Source organism: Schistocerca nitens, chromosome 7 (genome assembly GCF_023898315.1).
Source record: "Schistocerca nitens isolate TAMUIC-IGC-003100 chromosome 7, iqSchNite1.1, whole genome shotgun sequence".
NCBI lineage: Eukaryota > Metazoa > Arthropoda > Insecta > Orthoptera > Acrididae > Schistocerca > Schistocerca nitens.
In genome coordinates, this window is record NC_064620.1 from 520545275 (window position 1) to 520565712 (window position 20438).

Here is a 20438-nt window from a genome sequence, read left to right on the forward strand (position 1 = left end):
TCTGTGTTCGATCACACTGTAATAGACAGGTTACGAAAAAGGACTTTGCATCTCAGACGTCCTGTTCGAGTACCCCGCTAGAGACAAAAGCTTGCATCTCGCCTTCAGTTCTCCTGTTCCCATTACAACGTGCAACTACGTCACTGGCGCAACGTGTGGTACACAAATGAGTCTAGATATCCTCCGACCCCACGAGATGCAGTGTCAGTGTGCGGAGACCAGTGATGAGAAATACCTGCCAAATGTTGTGCCGGAAATCGACAGGTTTCAAGGTTTTGTGATGTTGTGGGAAGGCTGCAGTGTTGATAGCTATACGGATCTTGTCGTTTTTCATGGTCGCCTCACTGCCAGGCAGTACGTCGAACGGATCTTGTTAGGCCATGTGGTGACTGCTGCATACGGGGGTGGCTCTGAATTGCTTCTAATGCCAGGGCCTGTTTAGCTGGCGGCAGCAGAGATGTCCTGCGAAGCCTGGACATTGAAGTAATGGAATGGCCGGCGGTGAGTCCCGACAAAAGCCCCATCGTGCACACATGGGACATGCTTGGCAGGCGTGTTCGCCATCGTCTGGTTGCGCCTTAAACTCTCCAAGAACTCTCGTGGGCTCCCATTCAAGAATGGGAACGAATATCGCAGGGTGACCTCTATAGACTTATACGGAGCATGGCGCGTATGTGTCAGGCGATGATAAACGCTCACGGAGGGCAAACACTTATTGAAAATATAATGAAGTTTTGTTGTGTACTTCTTTTGCGAAAGAGAATGATGTAGTTTGATAACGTATCCAGTCCTCCATTATTGTTCGGTGGAGTATGGCAGACACCGAAAGTCATGTTCCCCTAAATCTTTTGAGCGCTGTAAAATATGTGTGCTTTTTGCATCAATTGCTAAACCCTACTAATGATTTTTATGAAGTTTTATTATTGACTTCTGCTTAAAAAGAAGAAAAGAATTCTAAAAGATCATTCAAATAGCTACATTTTAATCAGCGCAAAAATTATTGTTGGATGTTTGCTGTGTTTTCATTTCTAATGCAGTGTTGAACGACTTAAGCGATTAGTTTGTCCCAAACTCTTGATTATATCAAAAGACACCATGGCTTTTACTCGTATTTCGCTTTGACCTTCTTGCTACTGACAAACACTCCAAATGTATACGTATACACTGCGTGGCCCATTTACAAGTTTCTGCGCAAATATGTTTGCAATAACAGTATAATTGAAGAACGACTTTCACAAGTGTGAACATAAGGCAGGGACTCATGAACTGCCGGCCGGAGTGGCCGTGCGGTTCTAGGCGCTACAGTCTGGAGCCGAGCGACCGCTACGGTCGCAGGTTCGAATCCTGCCACGGGCATGGATGTGTGTGATGTCCTTCGGTTAGTTAGGTTTAAGTAGTTCTAAGTTCTAGGGGACTAATAACCACAGCAGTTGAGTCCCATAGTGCTCAGAGCCATTTGAACCATTTTTGAACAGCACAGCCAGTGATTTTCATACAGAGCGCTAAGAAAACCTAAACAGCCTACTTTTTTATACTGACACGCCACTGACTTAGATGTTCCACCTGACGAAGGAAATGTAATTTTTCCGGTAACCAGCATTGCATACAGTGTAAGCCAGGGCCGGCCAGAAATTCTTGCACGCGTGCGGTGCTCCTGCACATGTGCAACTTCCGGGTCACAGCGTGCAGGCCGCAGCCGTCAGCGTTCATGTAGTGCATGTTTCTACGCACAGATGTCGCTTTATCCACTTGCTCGGATACTCTGCACCGGCGAATTCTAGTGCTCTTTCCACAGCTTGCAAGCCAATCATGGGAAGGTATTAGCGTATTAAACATTTAAAATACTGTCACAGTCTGCTCATTGAGACGTCTACTTTTATGTTAACAGTTTAACCTCGTAAGACAAGCAATACAGTTAATAACCGTGGGTTTTTATTAAGGCAGCTTGACTGACGGCACGTAAATACGCGTAATGTTTTTGATCTAGTATTTAAGAAAGAGAGCACTTAGCGACTTCCAACGAACCTTATTCATGATTTCAAATAACATTAAACTAATGCAAGGTTTCCTATAACTAATTCTCGGTGTCCTCAGTTACCTCTGAACAGAATAACCGCAGACCTCTCGGTGAACACCTGTTATTTCAATACCATTATTGCTATATCTTTCATCAGTTCCGTCTGAAATCTGCATAATAACCGACAATTAGATGAATGTTATGTGTTATCGAATTCAGCTGAGCGTAGCCCTTCACACATTAATAAAAACCCCTAAATGTAAGTATACAATGGAACTATCGGTTTAATGACCAATTTTCCTGATAATAATGTAACATGGAGCAGAATGAGGCAATAATGCACAATTAGTAAACAATAATTTTTAATTATGAAAGGAATAAATCCAAACACGTTTATCACTGGTCATGAGAAATGATATAGTTAAAATCGGGCGCAAAAACACGGCTCATTGACAAACGCAAACAGTTGCGGAGATTTTCATCACTTATGCTTGATCAAAACCTTGATTTATTCATTTTCATCACCGAGAAAAATCTTTCACAAACAAGCTCTTGCGTGTACCACATAAACAGGGAGGTGGAGCCGCCGCCGTTCATTTAGGACACATGTCTAATAACAGATGTCGCTGTCGCTCGCTGTCGCACACGTGCGCACATGTGCAGCACTTCCGCACGTCTGCACACTGTGCAGCGTTTGGCCGGCCCTGATGTAAGCTGACGTTCCCATGGTTTGTAAACATGGCTTCATCAAACAGTACCCTAAGCATAGAGTCTTATCCGTATGGCAAAATCCACGGACGGTCAGACGGATTTGAAAGTCATGGCCTTGAAGCCCCTGATGTAGCTACACGTGACACGGGTAGTATTTATGCTTGTGAAGAATGCACGGCATGCTCGTTCGAGGGATTCCCGCCAGTCTCTCCATTTCATGAGACTGGCATGAGAGTTTTTTGCAGCGGCCGCAAGAACCGCAATTGCTGCGGCCTCATATGTTACTCTCTTGTGTCAGATCAACACTGATACCAGTTACAGTGTACAGTACACCAGCGCCCTTTTCCTCCACACAAGTCAGTCTCCTTGGCAGTGAGTTGTTCCCACACATGCAGCCGACTGCTATCCGTTTCAGTAAACAGCTGCAGAAGCCAGCGGTTGTACTGGGTTGTATAACAGGTCTGCGTACATTGACCGATATTTTTGTAAAAAGTAGAGAAATAGAACATACACTCCTGGAAATGGAAAAAAGAACACATTGACACCGGTGTGTCAGACCCACCATACTTGCTCCGGACACTGCGAGAGGGCTGTACAAGCAATGATCACACGCACGGCACAGCGGACACACCAGGAACCGCGGTGTTGGCCGTCGAATGGCGCTAGCTGCGCAGCATTTGTGCACTGCCGCCGTCAGTGTCAGCCAGTTTGCCGTGGCATACGGAGCTCCATCGCAGTCTTTAACACTGGTAGCATGCCGCGACAGCGTGGACATGAACCGTATGTGCAGTTGACGGACTTTGAGCGAGGGCGTATAGTGGGCATGCGGGAGGCCGGGTGGAGGTACCGCCGAATTGCTCAACACGTGGGGCGCGAGGTCTCCACAGTACATCGATGTTGTCGCCAGTGGTCGGCGGAAGGTGCACGTGCCCGTCGACCTGGGACCGGACCGCAGCGACGCACGGATGCACGCCAAGACCGTAGGATCCTACGCAGTGCCGTAGGGGACCGCACCGCCACTTCCCAGCAAATTAGGGACACTGTTGCTCCTGTGGTATCGGCGAGGACCATTCGCAACCGTCTCCGTGAAGCTGGGCTACGGTCCCGCACACCGTTAGGCCGTCTTCCGCTCACGCCCCAACATCGTGCAGCCCGCCTCCAGTGGTGTCGCGACAGGCGTGAATGGAGGGACGAATGGAGACGTGTCGTCTTCAGCGATGAAAGTCGCTTCTGCCTTGGTGCCAATGATGGTCGTATGCGTGTTTGGCGCCGTGCAGGTGAGCGCCACAATCAGGACTGCATACGACCGAGGCACACAGGGCCAACACCCGGCATCATGGTGTGGGGAGCGATCTCCTACACTGGCCGTACACCACTGGTGATCGTCGAGGGGACACTGAATAGTGCACGGTACATCCAAACCGTCATCGAACCCATCGTTCTACCATTCCTAGACCGGCAAGGGAACTTGCTGTTCCAACAGGACAATGCACGTCCGCATGTATCCCGTGCCACCCAACGTGCTCTAGAAGGTGTAAGTCAACTACCCTGGCCAGCAAGATCTCCGGATCTGTCCCCCATTGAGCATGTTTGGGACTGGATGAAGCGTCGTCTCACGCGGTCTGCACGTCCAGCACGAACGCTGGTCCAACTGAGGCGCCAGGTGGAAATGGCATGGCAAGCCGTTCCACAGGACTACATCCAGCATCTCTACGATCGTCTCCATGGGAGAATAGCAGCCTGCATTGCTGCGAAAGGTGGATATACACTGTACTAGTGCCGACATTGTGCATGCTCTGTTGCCTGTGTCTATGTGCCTGTGGTTCTGTCAGTGTGATCATGTGATGTACCTGACCCCAGGAATGTGTCAATAAAGTTTCCCCTTCCTGGGACAATGAATTCACGGTGTTCTTATTTCAATTTCCAGGAGTGTACAAGAGGAAAACCATTACATATGTATGTGAGTTTGTGGCAGGAAACTCTACTATTACCTTCGGCCCTCGTGATACCAGCGAAAGCAAGATTGCGGACGTCAGTCACGTCGCAATTACGAGCAATATGGGGTTCACACTGGCATCCCTGGATGTGCAACACCGGCACGCTTTGTTTATTTCAAGCATCAAATTCGCTATGAAATTTCTCGGGAAGTAATTGACGTACTGTGAAGCAAACAACGTCATTCTTTCGTGATTTTTATGTTATTGTTGGCTTAACAAATAACACGGGCTGTCTATTTAAAAAAAAGTAACATAAGTTACAGTTGAAAACAATATATACATACGGTTTGGAATGTCCCATAGTATCTACTTTCATGAGCCCCTGCCTGACATTGATATCCGTGAAAGTCGTTTTTCAATATCTATTGTTGCTCCAGAGACAGCTGCGCTGAAACGGTGCACACGAAGAGAAAATATGCGTACGAAACCACTTCAAAGATTGATGAAATGTTCTCGGGTTATCAGCCGAGTCGTGGCTTCGTGTTGTCATCTGACGATGACCAGTAGGAAACTCGTCGAAACTTTGCAACGTGACGCCAGGAATCCGTTGATAAGCCGAGAAGATTTGTTCAGTCATGTTCACCGAGAAAGTCTTCATTTCCGTACGCTCCAAAAATATTCACTAGCCATATATTTCAGTCCATTAAACCACAAGTTACAAGGTTATGGTGCTTTATCCCACGCTGTATCTCACTAGGAGTTCTTCACGAACCTTAGTTTCCTCTACAGTGAAGAGAAACATATCGAGCGAGTAATATTTCGTACTAAGTCGCTATTCTCCTTGCTGTTTTCAAGACATAAAATATATTGAGAAACGAGGCGTCAACGAGTGAAACACACTTGGTATTTTTGGTGTTACAGAATCATCAACGACTTGGAATCTATTATGAGCGAAACGAGTGTCATCATGCTGGCCGTAAATTCAATAAACATCTGCCTACAAGGTCTAGGATTTGTAGACGTAAGTACTGCACCATGTCTAGAGTACTGTGGATAAGGTAACTACACTTGTAACCTCCCCACAGGACTTTTGAAAGACAATATCTTACTCAAACTGAAATGGAACCAGAGCTAAATGTAAGCTCCCACAAAAATATTAATGGCAAAGACAATTAAATAAAAGCTCGCTATCTGTCTCAAATATAAGTTCCCACAAAATAATGAACGCTAATCCCATGACAATGAAACTACAGTAATAACCAAAACTCAATTAAACCGAAATGTCGGTGTTTGCCCTGTGCGAAACGAGAATAAATTTCTTACCTTAGTGAAACTGCATGTCAAAATTCTGCTCTTATTGTTGGCTGCCGCTTGGACGAATAGCTTTGCAAGTGCCTTTTTGAGAATCTTTGTTAAAAGGAATTGGAAGGAAATTTGAATGATTGTTTCTAAAATTTCTTTTAAATCAAAGTTATTATTGGGGGCACTTGTTGAAAATAAACTTTACATTATCCGATGATTATCTTAATTAACAGTATACCTCATTGAGCATCTTGACCAGTGTTGTCGCCTCACCACATCACGCAACCCCACTCGGCTGCCACCACTGACCGACCGCTCTGCATGACGACTACTAGCGTACTGCTCTCCACTAGACACAGCTACAGACTTGCAACGACAGACTGAGTACTGAGAACCGCTCGCAACACTCGCGTGGTCAAGCGCATACTCTCTGGTCACAGATGCTACAATGCCTCAGCATCGCTGCCGCACAACATACGTGTTACATAACCCTCCACTGGGGGGCAAAAAATTTGGCAGCGATGGTGAGTCATTTGGACTTGCTATCGTAACAAATTTTTCATTTAATTAATTAACATTTACAAAATATTTGGATGGAATACATGAATTAAATGTTGTGCGCATGCACTGATTACAAAATCTTACAGAAAAGACAAAATATAAGTACAATGAGTAGAGAGCGTATCAGCAAATCAGAAAAATGTATATACAGATTATTTGACAAATAACAAGGTGCAAAGACGAAATGTATATACAATGAGTAACAATTGACATAAATCATAAAAGGTGTACAGAAAAACACAAATCATGTTGGAAAATAAGAAGAGTGCACAGGCACTGGAGTTCAGTTGAAAACATATTCACATAAGTGCACTTGCACTGAAAACTTTTGAACATTTTTATAACAAATAAACGCAAGGGTAGAAATATCATCAAATCACAAAAGTATATACAAGAGTGCATACATACTGCACTTCAGCACAAATCGAAAAATGTCTGTAGTATTTTCACAATAAATGGCAAAAATCATGTCGACAAGTGACATAAGTGTACTCGCACTGGAGTTCAACAAATCGAAAGAAAAATGTATAGTCCATGAACATAAATGATGTTAGTTAAAAATGATTTTCACTATTAGGATAGGAAAGGAAAGGATTGCATCATGGTTGTAGCACTTTAGTTTGCACACAGCTGCACTGAAAGTCCATATCTTTCCACAGAATCACAATACTAAGTGATACAATCTGCAGGTCCGTTCCCAGAAGTATTTATCAGCGTATCAAGACACTGAAACGTCGTAGTAGTATTCCATGCTATCATTTGGCAGTATACCAGGTACACCAAACAGTGGGACCATAATAACGTCTTCATCGCTTACGGTGGTGGACAGCATGTCGTGTCAACACCACGCTCTTTTGATTAGTGATTACATAAGTAGTTTCATCGCTTACAGTGGTGGACAGCATGTCGTGTCAACACCACGCTTTTAAGAAGCGGCACACCAACGTAGAATTCGTGCAAAAACCAAATATAGTGCTCCATGATTAGGAGGATGTATAGGACAAATGGATATTACAGTAATTCAGGGTAGTTAGCTCAGAAGTTAAAGGACATTAACTAACAGACAATTCTTAATAGGTGATTACATAAGTAGTATGCGGCATACATAGCTCAGTTATTGAACATTTCTGTACCATGAATGTAGTATTACAGAAAAATGTTCATTAATTAATTTACAGACAAGAGTGGCAATCAGTGGCCATCAAGTATGGAGTATTACAAAACATCTTTCCTCATTCAAATGACATATTTACAAGTAATTATTGGCACTCAGTGGCCTATTATTAAAGACATGAAGTCAAAATTGAATACAATACCTAATTAATGACAATTAATACATAGTTCATTATGTGACACTAATTATTGGCACTCAGTGGCCTATTATTGAAGACATGAAGTAAAAATTAAATACAGTAGTTAATTAATGACAATTAATACATATTTCAGTAAGTGACACTAATTATTGGCACTCAGTGGCCATTTACGAAAATCATTATTAAAAACAAGAGCTAATTAATGGCATAATTAATACATATTTCAGTAAGTGACACTAATTATTGGCACTCAGTGGCCATTTACGAAAATCATTATTAAAACAAGAGCTAATTAATGACAATTAATACATAGTTCATTATGTGACACTAATTATTGGCATTCAGTGGCCATCGATTATCTAATTATGTCATAAATTAGTGACATTATATGAGACTGGTGATACATTTTGTTTTTGTGCTAGCAATGCATTGCTTTAGCTAATTATACGGGAAAGCAAGAAGAAGAGAAAAAATTGCTTCTAGGTTGTTCATATAAATGAAAAATGTGTAACGTCATTCGTCATGAGTCAGCTGTACCAAGGTTGTGACACAAGGTAGTAAATGTGATCACATTTATAACGATAGACACAAATGGGTAAAAAAATAAAATGCAAGTACTAGAACAGGTATAGTAAGTGACAAGTTTAGTAAGTATCATGAAAAGCTTCTCCTAGAAAAAATACAAAATGGATTATTGAGCTGAAAGAAGAAACGCAGACTATGCTGAAAAGTAGTGAACTTCGAATTAACAGGAAGTGAAATGTGTATAAAAAATGTGTTCCATAGCTGTCCTTTCCAAAACCTTCAGTCATCCTACTACGCAATATAACACCTGCTGTCAAAGCAAACTGCAACAAATACTTAAATAACTACATATCATAAATACATAACTTCAGCATTATCCTCATCTGTAAAGAAAAAACTTCATTATCCATAGTATCATAACTTCATTATCATCACCTGTAAAGAAACGCTTCATTATTCATAGTACCATATTCTTCATCATTATTCTTCTTCAGCATTAATTATCATCTGCAAAATATCACTTCATTATTCATTACACAACTATTCCTTATCTCTAGCATATTTCATCACTTAAAACTAAAATGTGTAGTTCTGTCTGACAGCTTGCATCAATCGCTTTGTATTCTGAAAGAAAAAATTAGTTAAGACTGCTATTCTGCGATGTGTATAGTATATTCTTGTTAATGTTCGTTAATTCTGATCCATTTACTCGTCCTCATAACGTTTTGTATCTTCTTTCGTCTATTCCATAGTTAAAATTCCCATTTCCGTTTAATTTATTTCCTTCACGCATCATTTCTTTCTGAAACTGATGAACAAAGATTAATGTCTTGCATTTAAATCATATACCCATTAAATAATGACTGGTTAATGGTGACATAATTAAGCATACAGCATAACATGACAGAAAAACGTAATATGTCAAAAGCATAGACAGTGTTCAAAGGCAAAGTGTACAGAGAACAATTAAGCATACAGCATAAAAAAGGAAAATGTAAAACAGTCACAATGTTGAGATATCATATGGCAAAAAATGTCAAAGTCAAATGGTGTGTGTTACACCTTAACTAGTTCACAGTACTTATAAACAAAACAGGAAAACAATCATACGCACAAAAAAATGAAGAATGTGCACAGTCTGATGTGTAACGACAAGAAAAGCGACCTGCTAACCTTACCTTGCCGGGCACTTGCCAAGAAAAATACGATAGTCATCATCAGTAATTAGTCATATAATTATACTTGCATAAGTGGTCATAAAATGTATAAGTTCATCTGAAAAAATGTGCACGGTCTGATATGTAACGACAAGAAAAGCGACCTGCTAGCCTTACCTTGGCGGGCACTTGCCAAGAAAAGTACGATAGTCATCATCAGTAATTATTCACATAAATATCTGGAAAATGTATTACAGTGTGATAACTCATTATGTATGTTCATTCAATAAACGCTTTAACATTGGAGATATGGTGATTGCCTTTCGATTTTCTAGTTCTCAGAGTTTCGACGTGTACAACATTGGGGTGAGGAATGCTACGAATCCGATATGGACCTGCGTATAGAAGTTCAAATTTACTGCACCTACCTTTTAATTTGCTGGATAAATAATGCGTACGTACTAAAATCTTCTGTCCAACGTGAAAGTCTCGGCGTCTACAAACCTGTTTTTGCTGTCTTCTCCGGCGCTCTGCGGCACGTTTGATGTTGTTCAGCGCAATGTCAATTATTTCGTGGTGTCGTAATCGACGAGATGTAGGAAATGTTACTAATTCTTTAATTTTGTTTGGTGGTTCAATGTTTTTCAATATAACATACGGAGATAGCATAGTGGATTCATTTGGAATGGAATTAATTACATCTTGGAATGAGTGTATGTGTGTGTCCCAATTAGCATGTCTTTTGTGGCAGTATATTCTATACAGTTTACCAATTTCTTTCATTAATCGTTCACAAGGGTTCGAAGAAGCGTGGTACTTGGATATATAAATCGGAGAAATGTTTCTAGCTCGTAACATGCGTGTCCATATGACAGATCGAAATTGTGGTCCATTATCTGAAATTACTTTCATCACATGTCCTACATGAAATAAGAAATGCTTTACAAATGCTTTCGAGACAGTTTTAGCAGTAGCTTTACGTAACGGAGTGAAGGTAACAAATTTTGAAGTGAGTTCAACAGCGACAAAGATGTAGCAAAAACCTCTGTTAGTTCTCGGAATTGGACCAAAAATGTCTACTGCGGCCATATGTTTTAATTTAACAGGTACAATTGGATATAATGGAGGAATGTGTGAAGTGGTGTCAGATTTAGCTTTCTGGCAAATTTTGCATGACGCTAAAACTCGTCGTATACGTTTTTCCATATTTGTAAAATAACAGTTCTGTCTTAATATAAGAAAACATTTTCTAGCTCCGTAATGTGCATAACTTAAATGAGTGTACCAGATTAATTTGTTAATCAGTTCGTCAGGAATGCATAATAACCAATTGCTGCTGTCTGGATGAGAGCGGCGAAACAGAATGTCATTGCGTACAGTGTAGTGGTTTCTAATCGTAACATTATTCTTGTCTTGCCAAAGGTGTTTAATTTCTTTCCACACATTGTCTTTGCTTTGCTCTCGTGCTATGTCCTGTAATGACGATGAAATAAAATTTTCAAATGCGACTTGCTGAATGTACATGATGCTGAAATTTGCTTTGCAGAAGTTGGTTGCGACGTCTTGCTGATTGTTGCTGAGAGAACGGGATAATGCGTCTGCTATTACATTTTGTGTGCCGGGAATGTGAACTATTGTAAAATTAAATTCCTGTAAATACAGTTTCCATCTGCTTAATCTATCGTGAGTAAACTTAGCTGAAAGTAAAAATTGTATCGCTCTGTGGTCTGTGTAAACGGTCGTGTGTCTTCCATAAAGAAAATGCCTAAATCTCGTAAAAGCCCATACAACACATAGCGTTTCCAATTCTGTGACGGAATAATTTCGTTCAGCAGGTGACAGAATGCGGCTTGCAAATGCGATGTTTTTGATTACTGTTGAGCCATCTTCTTCAATTTCCTGAAAAATATGTACGCCTAAAGCTGTGTTGGAACTGTCGGTGGCAATAGAAAAATTTCTGCTAAGATCTGGGTGCGATAGAAGTGGAGCATTCAACAAAGCATCTTTCAGGTTCATGAATTCAGAATGTGCTTGTTTATCCCAAGACCAAATAGTATTTTTACCTGTTAATTGGCATAATCTAGGCGTGTCTAAAGCAGAGTGATGAATAAATTTGCGAAAAAAGTTAATTAAACCCAAAAAACTGCGTAATTGTTTCTTCGTTGTAGGAACAGTAATGTCACGTAGAGCTTGAAGTTTTTCTGGATCAGGCGCAATGCCTTCTGCTGAAATTACGTGTCCGAGAAATTTTATAGAAGTTTTGCCAAAATGCGATTTACTAAGATTAACTGTAAGTCCTTGTGTATGGAAAGTTTGCAACAGTCGTTCAAGAATCATATTGTGTTCAGTCCAGTTAGCTTCTGCGATAAGAATGTCGTCTACGTACGTCGTGATTCTGTCTTTAAGTTCTGTCGGAAGTATTGTATTCAAACCGCGAATAAAAGCTGCAGAAGAAATAGTTAAGCCGAATGGTAATTTGCAAAATTGATAACAGTCACCGAAACAGAGAAAAGCTGTATATTTTCTGCAATTCGGATGAAGTTGAATTTGCCAAAATCCCGATTTCAAATCTAGCGTAGAATAAATAGCTGTACCGTGAAATTTCTGTAGCAGTTCTTCTAAAGTCTGTGGTCGATCTGTTTCATTAATAATAATGTCATTAATGTGACGTGAATCAAGTACAAGGCGAAGTGAGCCATCTTTTTTCTTAACAATATGCAGCGGGTTTATGTACGGACTAACTGCCGGTTCAATAATTCCTTGCTCAAGCATATCCTGCAATTCTTTTTTAACTTGTTCTCGATGGATATACGGAATGGGATAATGCTTAGCTTTAAATGTGTCGTGTTGTTTGACCTGAAATTCGTACATAAAACCGGACATAGTACCAGGAATGTTGTCGAAAACTGGAGCTTGCTGTAAAAGAATTTTGTGTAACTGCATTCGTTCGTCGTCTGAATTTGCACTGCTTTGTTTAACTTTATCTGAAATCATCTGCATAACGTCGTAGTCAGCTTCTTCTGGAGTATTATAGTTATGTACGTACGTGTCTGTGAACAATGCGGGCTTACAGTCTATGTTACGTGTTGCTGAAATGAGCTCTGTGCAGTTAATTGTTTGTTCTTCCGCAGATAATGAATGCTGAAACTCTAAAGCCAATTGTACATTTTCGTCCTTCAACATTAAATAAGAATTTTGAAAGTCGACCACTGCGTCGTGTTGTACCAGGAAGTTCATGCCTAAAATAACGTCTGTTGTCAACAAGGGAACAATCCAAAAATTTGAATGAAAAGTATGACCTCCAATAAAAAATGACAAATGTGTCTGTAATTTAACATCTACACCTTTACTTGATACTGCTCCTTTCACTTTGGTTTTGCCTAAAGGTAATATGGGATACGTATTCTCTTTGTTGCATTCGTTAAAAGTTTCCTCATTAATGACTGACATAGGTGACCCAGAATCAATTACTGCTGAAAATTTCGATGAACCTATTTTAATTTCGATGACAGGATGTGAAATGGTTTTCTGAACAATTGGTTTTTCCTGCAAAAGAGTGTCTCTGATGTCGTCAAACGTAATTACATTCTCGTGAACAACATTTTGCGTGTCAAAACTAGTGCTTGTGTTATTGGAAGATGCGTCCTGTACAGTATTTAGTCAGATTCTATCTGACGTGTTATTATTGTCAGGAGGACGTTGTGGCATTTCTACGATTTGAACAGTTCTATTACTTCTTCCAGACGCATTACGCTCTGGATGATACCTACTGTCGGGTTCATTTACTAGAATATGTTGTTGCTGATGATTTTGTTGCTGGTAAGATCGACTATTATTATATGTACGTTGATAATTTTGCTCGTCATTTTCACGTCTGTCGTGATAGTTATTCCTATACGGTGCATTGCGATAGGAATTAAAATACTGTCTTCTTTGTACGTAGTTGTTTCCTTGTTGCCGTGCGTTACTATTTGTTGTATCAGGGACTACACGTGCACGCGGTGAAACATTAAAGCCTGGTTGACCTTGTGCATTCCATTGTTGGTTAGGTACGCTAGCCGGCTGACTTTCATGTTGTTGTGGCGGAAAACGTCTATTGTTACAAAAATGTGATTCCTGTTGCTCAAAATTTTGACGATATTGATAATCAGAATTTTGTCTGTTATTAAAGTTTTGGTGGTTGTCATTCCTAAAAGGTCTGTTACCTCTCCTATTAAAATTACGCGTCTGATCATAATTGCTATACGTCTGTTGGCCTTGGTTGTTATACAAAGAATTTTTGTTTACAAAGGAATAATCAGATTGCTGCACTTCTAAAAGCTGTAACAGATCTCTGAATGCTGAAATATTTTCCTTTTGCTGACCGGTTAGAAGTGAAACTCTTAATGATCGTGGTAGCTTAGAGATACATAATTGTATGAGTGCGGATTCACTATAAGGTTCACTTAAATACTGGTTTTGTTGCACCATGTGCTCGAAGAATTGCGTCACACTCGGAAAATTTGAGTTCTCATAGTTCGGTAGACTAATTAACTGATCTTTAATTCCGCGCTGTGTCGTCTTCGACCAATACGCTGATAGAAAAGCATTCTGAAATTCTTCTACTGAGTAACATTGCCTCGCGATCGGCCTCATACGAGTTGCCGGTTCGCCTTCCAAAAAGCTGCAAATAAATTCAAGTTTATGCGTTACAGGCCAAGTCGGTGGAAAAGCAAAGCTAAATTGTTGGATCCAATCTAGCGGGTGAATCTGTGTTCTGTCGTTTTTAAACACTTTAAACTTTCTCACTGACAGGAAATGTTTGTAATCGAAATTATCGTCTCTGTGTGACGGAACAGGTTCAGGGTTGTAAGAAAATCTGTTGAACTGTGGTTGTCCGGAATCTAAGTCCCGTACTCTCTGTAGATTACCCAAATTACACGCGCTGCGTGAGTCTGGCAAATGTTCGAAAAGTGGCGTCTGCTGTGATGTGTTATTAACTGAAATGTTTTTTATCTGTGTTACCTCCTGCTGTAAACTTGACAATTTTCTATGCAAGGTGTTATTAGACGAATCAATCTCATTAATCGTCTGCTGTAAATTTTGAAATTCCGGTGTTTGATTAAATGAAACCGGTGTAGTATCGTCTGATTTATTGTCATTAGTACTTTCGATGACGTCAATACGACTGGCCAATTCTTCACATTTTTCAGTCAGTATTTTAACCTGATCATCGGTTTTAGTGTCAGTGGCCTTAATCTGTTTTTGCAATTTACTTGTAGTTTCGTTCAGTTTTGTAACATCGGAATCCTGTGTTAATTCTAATTGTTCGAGTCTGTCGGTCACTGTTTGAAAGTCGGTTGTGTATGTGTCTGTTTTCAATTTCAGATCAGAAATTTCGTCACGTAATTCTGTGTTTGACTGTTCGATGGTATTAATTTTATCCGACACTGTAGCAATATTGTTGTCTACATACGTTTTTGCCTTCGCAAACATTTTACGTTTGTCTTCCTGTCTCTGAGCAGTGATTGTTTCCATGACTTGACGTTTTACTTGATTTTGATCTTCAATAAATTTGCGGAAACGCGTATCACTGTTCTGTATGTGAAGACTAAGGCGTTCGTTAATCTGTGTGTTCTGTTGTTCGAACTTCGCATCAATCTTTTCATCCACTGTGCGCGAAAGTTCTGCTGTCATTGTTTTAAACTCGTCGCGTAATTGTGTAGCTTTTTCGGAGCATTGTTTAGCGACTCCGCTAATTTCCGCTCTAAGTGTTTCGGTTGTAGCTGTTTGCATTTCTTTTAATTCCTGAGCAACAGACTTAATTTCTTCGCTACTTTTTTTTGAACAAGCCTCAATTTCCTCGCGTAACTGTTCCTTATTGTCGTGACACTGCGCGGCAACGGCTCTAATTTGTTCACTAAGCTGTCTGGAATTGTTGTCTAATTTTTCACTCTGTTTGTCTAATTTTTCATTAAATTTGTCTTGTTTCTCTCTCTGTTCTTTACCCTGTTGTACCAATATTGCCATAATTTGTTCCAAGGTAATATTACCTACTCTATTCTCTGTACTGTTTAATGGTGGATCTGAAATTGTTTCGCTTTCTGTAACCATTTGGTTATTCTGTACTTTACAAAAAGGTTTATCAGACGGACGTACATTGTCAGACACTATTTCGGAATTAAATAGATCCGGCGTACTTTCCGCACACTGATCATTTTCATTCGACAAAATTGTCTGTACGTTACTTGAATTTACCAGACCGGGTGTGTTAAGCTGGGCAGCGCTCATTACAATAAAGCTCCCCGCGTCATCGATTGTCGTCAAATTAACAGATGGCATAACCGAGTTCGTTTGTTCATCATTAAGACAAAAGTCATTAGTGGTTGGAAAGCATTGATTGTCGGTGCACGCAGGATTGTCATTATTACACTGCGTGTCCGAATTACTATCAGTCACGTTGTTTAAATCGGTAATTTCATTCAAAATACCTCGCGATACACTATTCACAGTCTTTCGCGGCATTTTCACAATAGACACAAATATTCACAAAAGAAATAATCACAATGTAAAAACAACACACAAATTCAACAGAGCAACGAATTGCCGTTGACCTGTAGAAAGAAAGTCACAATATTAGTAAAAGCGTTGCGCAAATTATAATTATATTTAAGCAATAAGAGCAGATATCTGACTGTTTTTCAAAAGATTCACACGAAATACGATCCTGGACTGGATGTCGCCAAGTGTAACCTCCCCACAGGACTTTTGAAAGACAATATCTTACTCAAACTGAAATGGAACCAGAGCTAAATGTAAGCTCCCACAAAAATATTAATGGCAAAGACAATTAAATAAAAGCTCGCTATCTGTCTCAAATATAAGTTCCCACAAAATAATGAACGCTAATCCCATGACAATGAAACTACAGTAATAACCAAAACTCAATTAAACCGAAATGTCGGTGTTTGCCCTGTGCGAAACGAGAATAAATTTCTTACCTTAGTGAAACTGCATGTCAAAATTCTGCTCTTATTGTTGGCTGCCGCTTGGACGAATAGCTTTGCAAGTGCCTTTTTGAGAATCTTTGTTAAAAGGAATTGGAAGGAAATTTGAATGATTGTTTCTAAAATTTCTTTTAAATCAAAGTTATTATTGGGGGCACTTGTTGAAAATAAACTTTACATTATCCGATGATTATCTTAATTAACAGTATACCTCATTGAGCATCTTGACCAGTGTTGTCGCCTCACCACATCACGCAACCCCACTCGGCTGCCACCACTGACCGACCGCTCTGCATGACGACTACTAGCGTACTGCTCTCCACTAGACACAGCTACAGACTTGCAACGACAGACTGAGTACTGAGAACCGCTCGCAACACTCGCGTGGTCAAGCGCATACTCTCTGGTCACAGATGCTACAATGCCTCAGCATCGCTGCCGCACAACATACGTGTTACACACTGATCACAAAGAGTGCCTCACAGCAGCAGTAGAGTAAAAAAAAAAAAAAAAAAACAGTGCACTTCCTCATCAGTGCCGGCCGCGGTGGTCTCGCGGTTCTAGGCGCGCAGTCCGGAACCGTGCGACTGCTACGGTCGCAGGTTCGAATCCTGCCTCGGGCATGGATGTGTGTGATGTCCTTAGGTTAGTTAGGTTTAAGTAGTTCTAAGTTCTAGGGGACTTCTGACCACAGCAGTTGAGTCCCATAGTGCTCAGAGCCATTTGAACCATTTGAACCTCATCAGTCACTTACCTCCAACGGTATCGTCTTTGCCATCAATGAGTCGTCTGTTATCCTCCTGTCCGCACACGTAATTGGCAATAAATAAGGAGAGCTACAAACTGGCCAAAAGCCACAAGCTTCTGTTTCTGATTCATAGTTTTTCCTTATATATACAGGGTGAGTCACTTAACGTTACCGCTGGATATACGAGGCCTGTTCAGAAAGTAAGCTCCGATTGATTGCCAAATTGAAACCACAGTGAACATCAGAAATGTTTTACTTGTAACAATTAGCTACACCTTTCAGCTACTTCTCTACGTAGTCGCCGTTCTGACTTAGACTTTTGTCATAGCGTTGTACCAACTTTTCAATAGCCTCATCATAGAAGGCAGCCGCCAGTGCTTTCCGCCAATTCTCCACGCTGGCCTACACCTCGTTGTCTGTGTCAAAATGTTGTCTTCAAAGACAGCGGTTCATGTGACCAGAGATGAAACTCAGGGGGAGACAATTGCGGACTGTATTGTGGGTAATCTCACATTTCCATTTGAAAACGATGCAGGAGCATCTTCATTGCCCCTGCAGAATGCGGCTGAGAATTGTCTTGAAGAAGAAACAGCACGACAGTTATGTAATGTTAGCTGCATAGCTTCAGGCGAAATTTCTCACCAGGCCCTCGTACTTGGCGGCAGACACTATTTTCTAGACATCTTTACGCACTCACTGCGAGCTCAGAAATGAGAAGAGCGACGTAATGCTAACTGGGGTTATACTAGAGACACTACCCAACACATCTGTGCAAAGCTTTATCGGATTTTCATAGTCGTTTCCATTTCGCGACCGATCGGAGCTTACTTTCTGAACGCCCCTCGAATTTCGTAAACCACATCAAATACTGACGAACCGATTCCACAGACCGAACGTGAGGAGAGGGGCTAGTGTAATAGGTTAATACAAACCATAAAAAGATGCACGGAAGTATGTTTTTTAACACAAACCTACGTTTTTTTAAATGGAACCCCGTTAGGTTTGTTAGCACATCTGAACATATAAACAAATACGTAATCAGTGCCGTTTGTTGCATTGTAAAATGTTAATTCCATCCGGAGATATTGTAACCTAAAGTTGACGCTTGAGTACCACTCCTCCACTGTTCGATCGTGTGTATCGGAGAGCATTGAATTACGTAGGGATCCAAAGGGAACGGTGATGGACCTTAGGTACTGGAACAGCACATTACGTCCACATGCTAACACCTTTTTATTGGTCTTTTTCACTGACGCACATGTACATTACCATAGGACGTGGAGGACGCATTAATTGGCCAGCCCGTTCTCCTGATATTACACCTCTGGACTTCTTTCTGTGGGGTACGTTAAAGGAAAATGTGTACCGTGATGTGCCTACAACCCCAGAGGATATGAAACAACGTATTGTGGCAGCCTGCGGCGACATTACACCAGATGTACTGCGGCGTGTAGGACATTCATTAAACCAGAGATTGCAATTGTGTGCAGCAAATGATTGCCACCACATTGAACATCTATTGGTCTGACATGTCGGGGCACAGTCTATTCCACTCCGTAATTGAAAACGGAAACCAAGTGTGTACGTGTACCTCACCCCTCATGGTAATGTACATGTGCGTCAGTGAAAAAGACCAATAAAAAGGTGTTAGCATGTGGACGTAATGTGCTGTTCCAGTCTCTTCTGTACCTAAGGTCCATCACCGTTCCCTTTGGATCCCTACGTAATTCGGTGCTCTCCGATACACACGATCGGACAGCGGAGGAGTGGTACTCAAGCGTCAACTTTAGGTTACAATATCTCCGGATGGAATTAACATTTTACAATGCAACAAACGGCACTGATTACGTATTTGTTTATATGTTCAGATGTGCTAACAAAACTAACGGGGTTCCATTTAAAAAAACGTAGGTTTGTGTTAAAAAACATACTTCCGTGCATTTTTTTATGGTATTAACCAATTACACTAGCCCCTCTCCTCACGTTCGGTCTGTGGAATCGATTCGTCAGTATCTGATGTGGTTTGAAAATATATATAGCGGTAATGTTAGGTGACTCGCCCTGTATATCAATGATATGCTGATAACCATTATACATCTTTTCTTTCCCAAGGTTTATTTCCAAATGACACTACTTGTTACATTGTGAAAGGCGTTGCATGTTATGTGTTTGAATTAAAATATGGTGTAGAGAGTAACTATACTTTAAACTTAACCACATCGGAACAAAGCACAAAATTTCTGATACAGAATATCAGTAAAACAGAAACTACTTCATCAGAAGGTGATCAAATAATCAGTGAAGTCAAACTCTTACACTCTCACTATTTAAGATACCGTAAAGCTGGCAGCTTAGTCACTTAGGAATTAGTTTGTGACAACAGCACGCTGTAGTTTTTTCTTCTTAAATAACATGAAGCAAATAGCTCTGTTGCAGTATGATCTTATCTAGGGCTTCCATGACCAGTTACAAGTAAGTACATTGCACTTCGGCTGGTATCAACCCATTTTCATTGCAGGTGTAGCGACGTGTTTTTTTGGCTTCTTGCAAACCTTCTGCTATTGACGATTAATCTGAAGAGCTGACTACGTGAATGTAAGTTCACATGAGTAAGCTGTATCTACAGACCATTCTGCGTAAGTAACGAAGGTACGAGTACGCAGAATAGGTTCCCAGATATGTGAGTGGTTCGAAGGCTTATTAAGTAGCAGAACCCAGTGTGTTAGCTATTGTTCATACAAGAGCGTCTTCAGGAGTGCCTCAGGGAATTGTGATAAGACCACCGCCATTTTCTGTGAACATAAATGATCTGACTGATAGGATGAGCAGCAGTCTGTGACTGTTTCCTGATGATGCTGTGATGTATGGAAGCCTGTCGTCCTTGAGCAACTGTAACAGGATTCAAGATGACTCAGATAAAATTTCTCGTTGATCGATGATGGAGAGTTAGCTTTAAATGTGGAAACATGTGAGGTACAGCATATGAATAGGAAAAACAGACCCCTCACGTTCGAGTTTGCATTAGTAGTGTGATGCCTGATACGGTCATGTCGATTAAACACTTAGGCGTAACGTTGTAAGGTGATATGGAATGGAATATGCATGTAAGGATTTTAGTGGGGAAGGTGAATTCGCAACTTCGCTTTAGTGGTAGAATTTTAGGAAATTGTAGTTCATCTGT

The 20438-nt window shown here is 40.7% G+C and overlaps 1 protein-coding gene across 1 annotated transcript in view; it reads left to right on the plus strand.

Annotated features, from left to right (window-relative positions):
- Nucleotides 1-20438, plus strand: part of LOC126195366 (uncharacterized) — a 115857-nt gene that overhangs the window by 52869 nt on the left and 42550 nt on the right. Inside the window, exon 5 of the mRNA XM_049933942.1 lies at nucleotides 5587-5686. Coding sequence (XP_049789899.1) covers nucleotides 5587-5686 — 100 coding nt within the window. The remainder of the gene's footprint in view (nucleotides 1-5586; nucleotides 5687-20438) is intronic.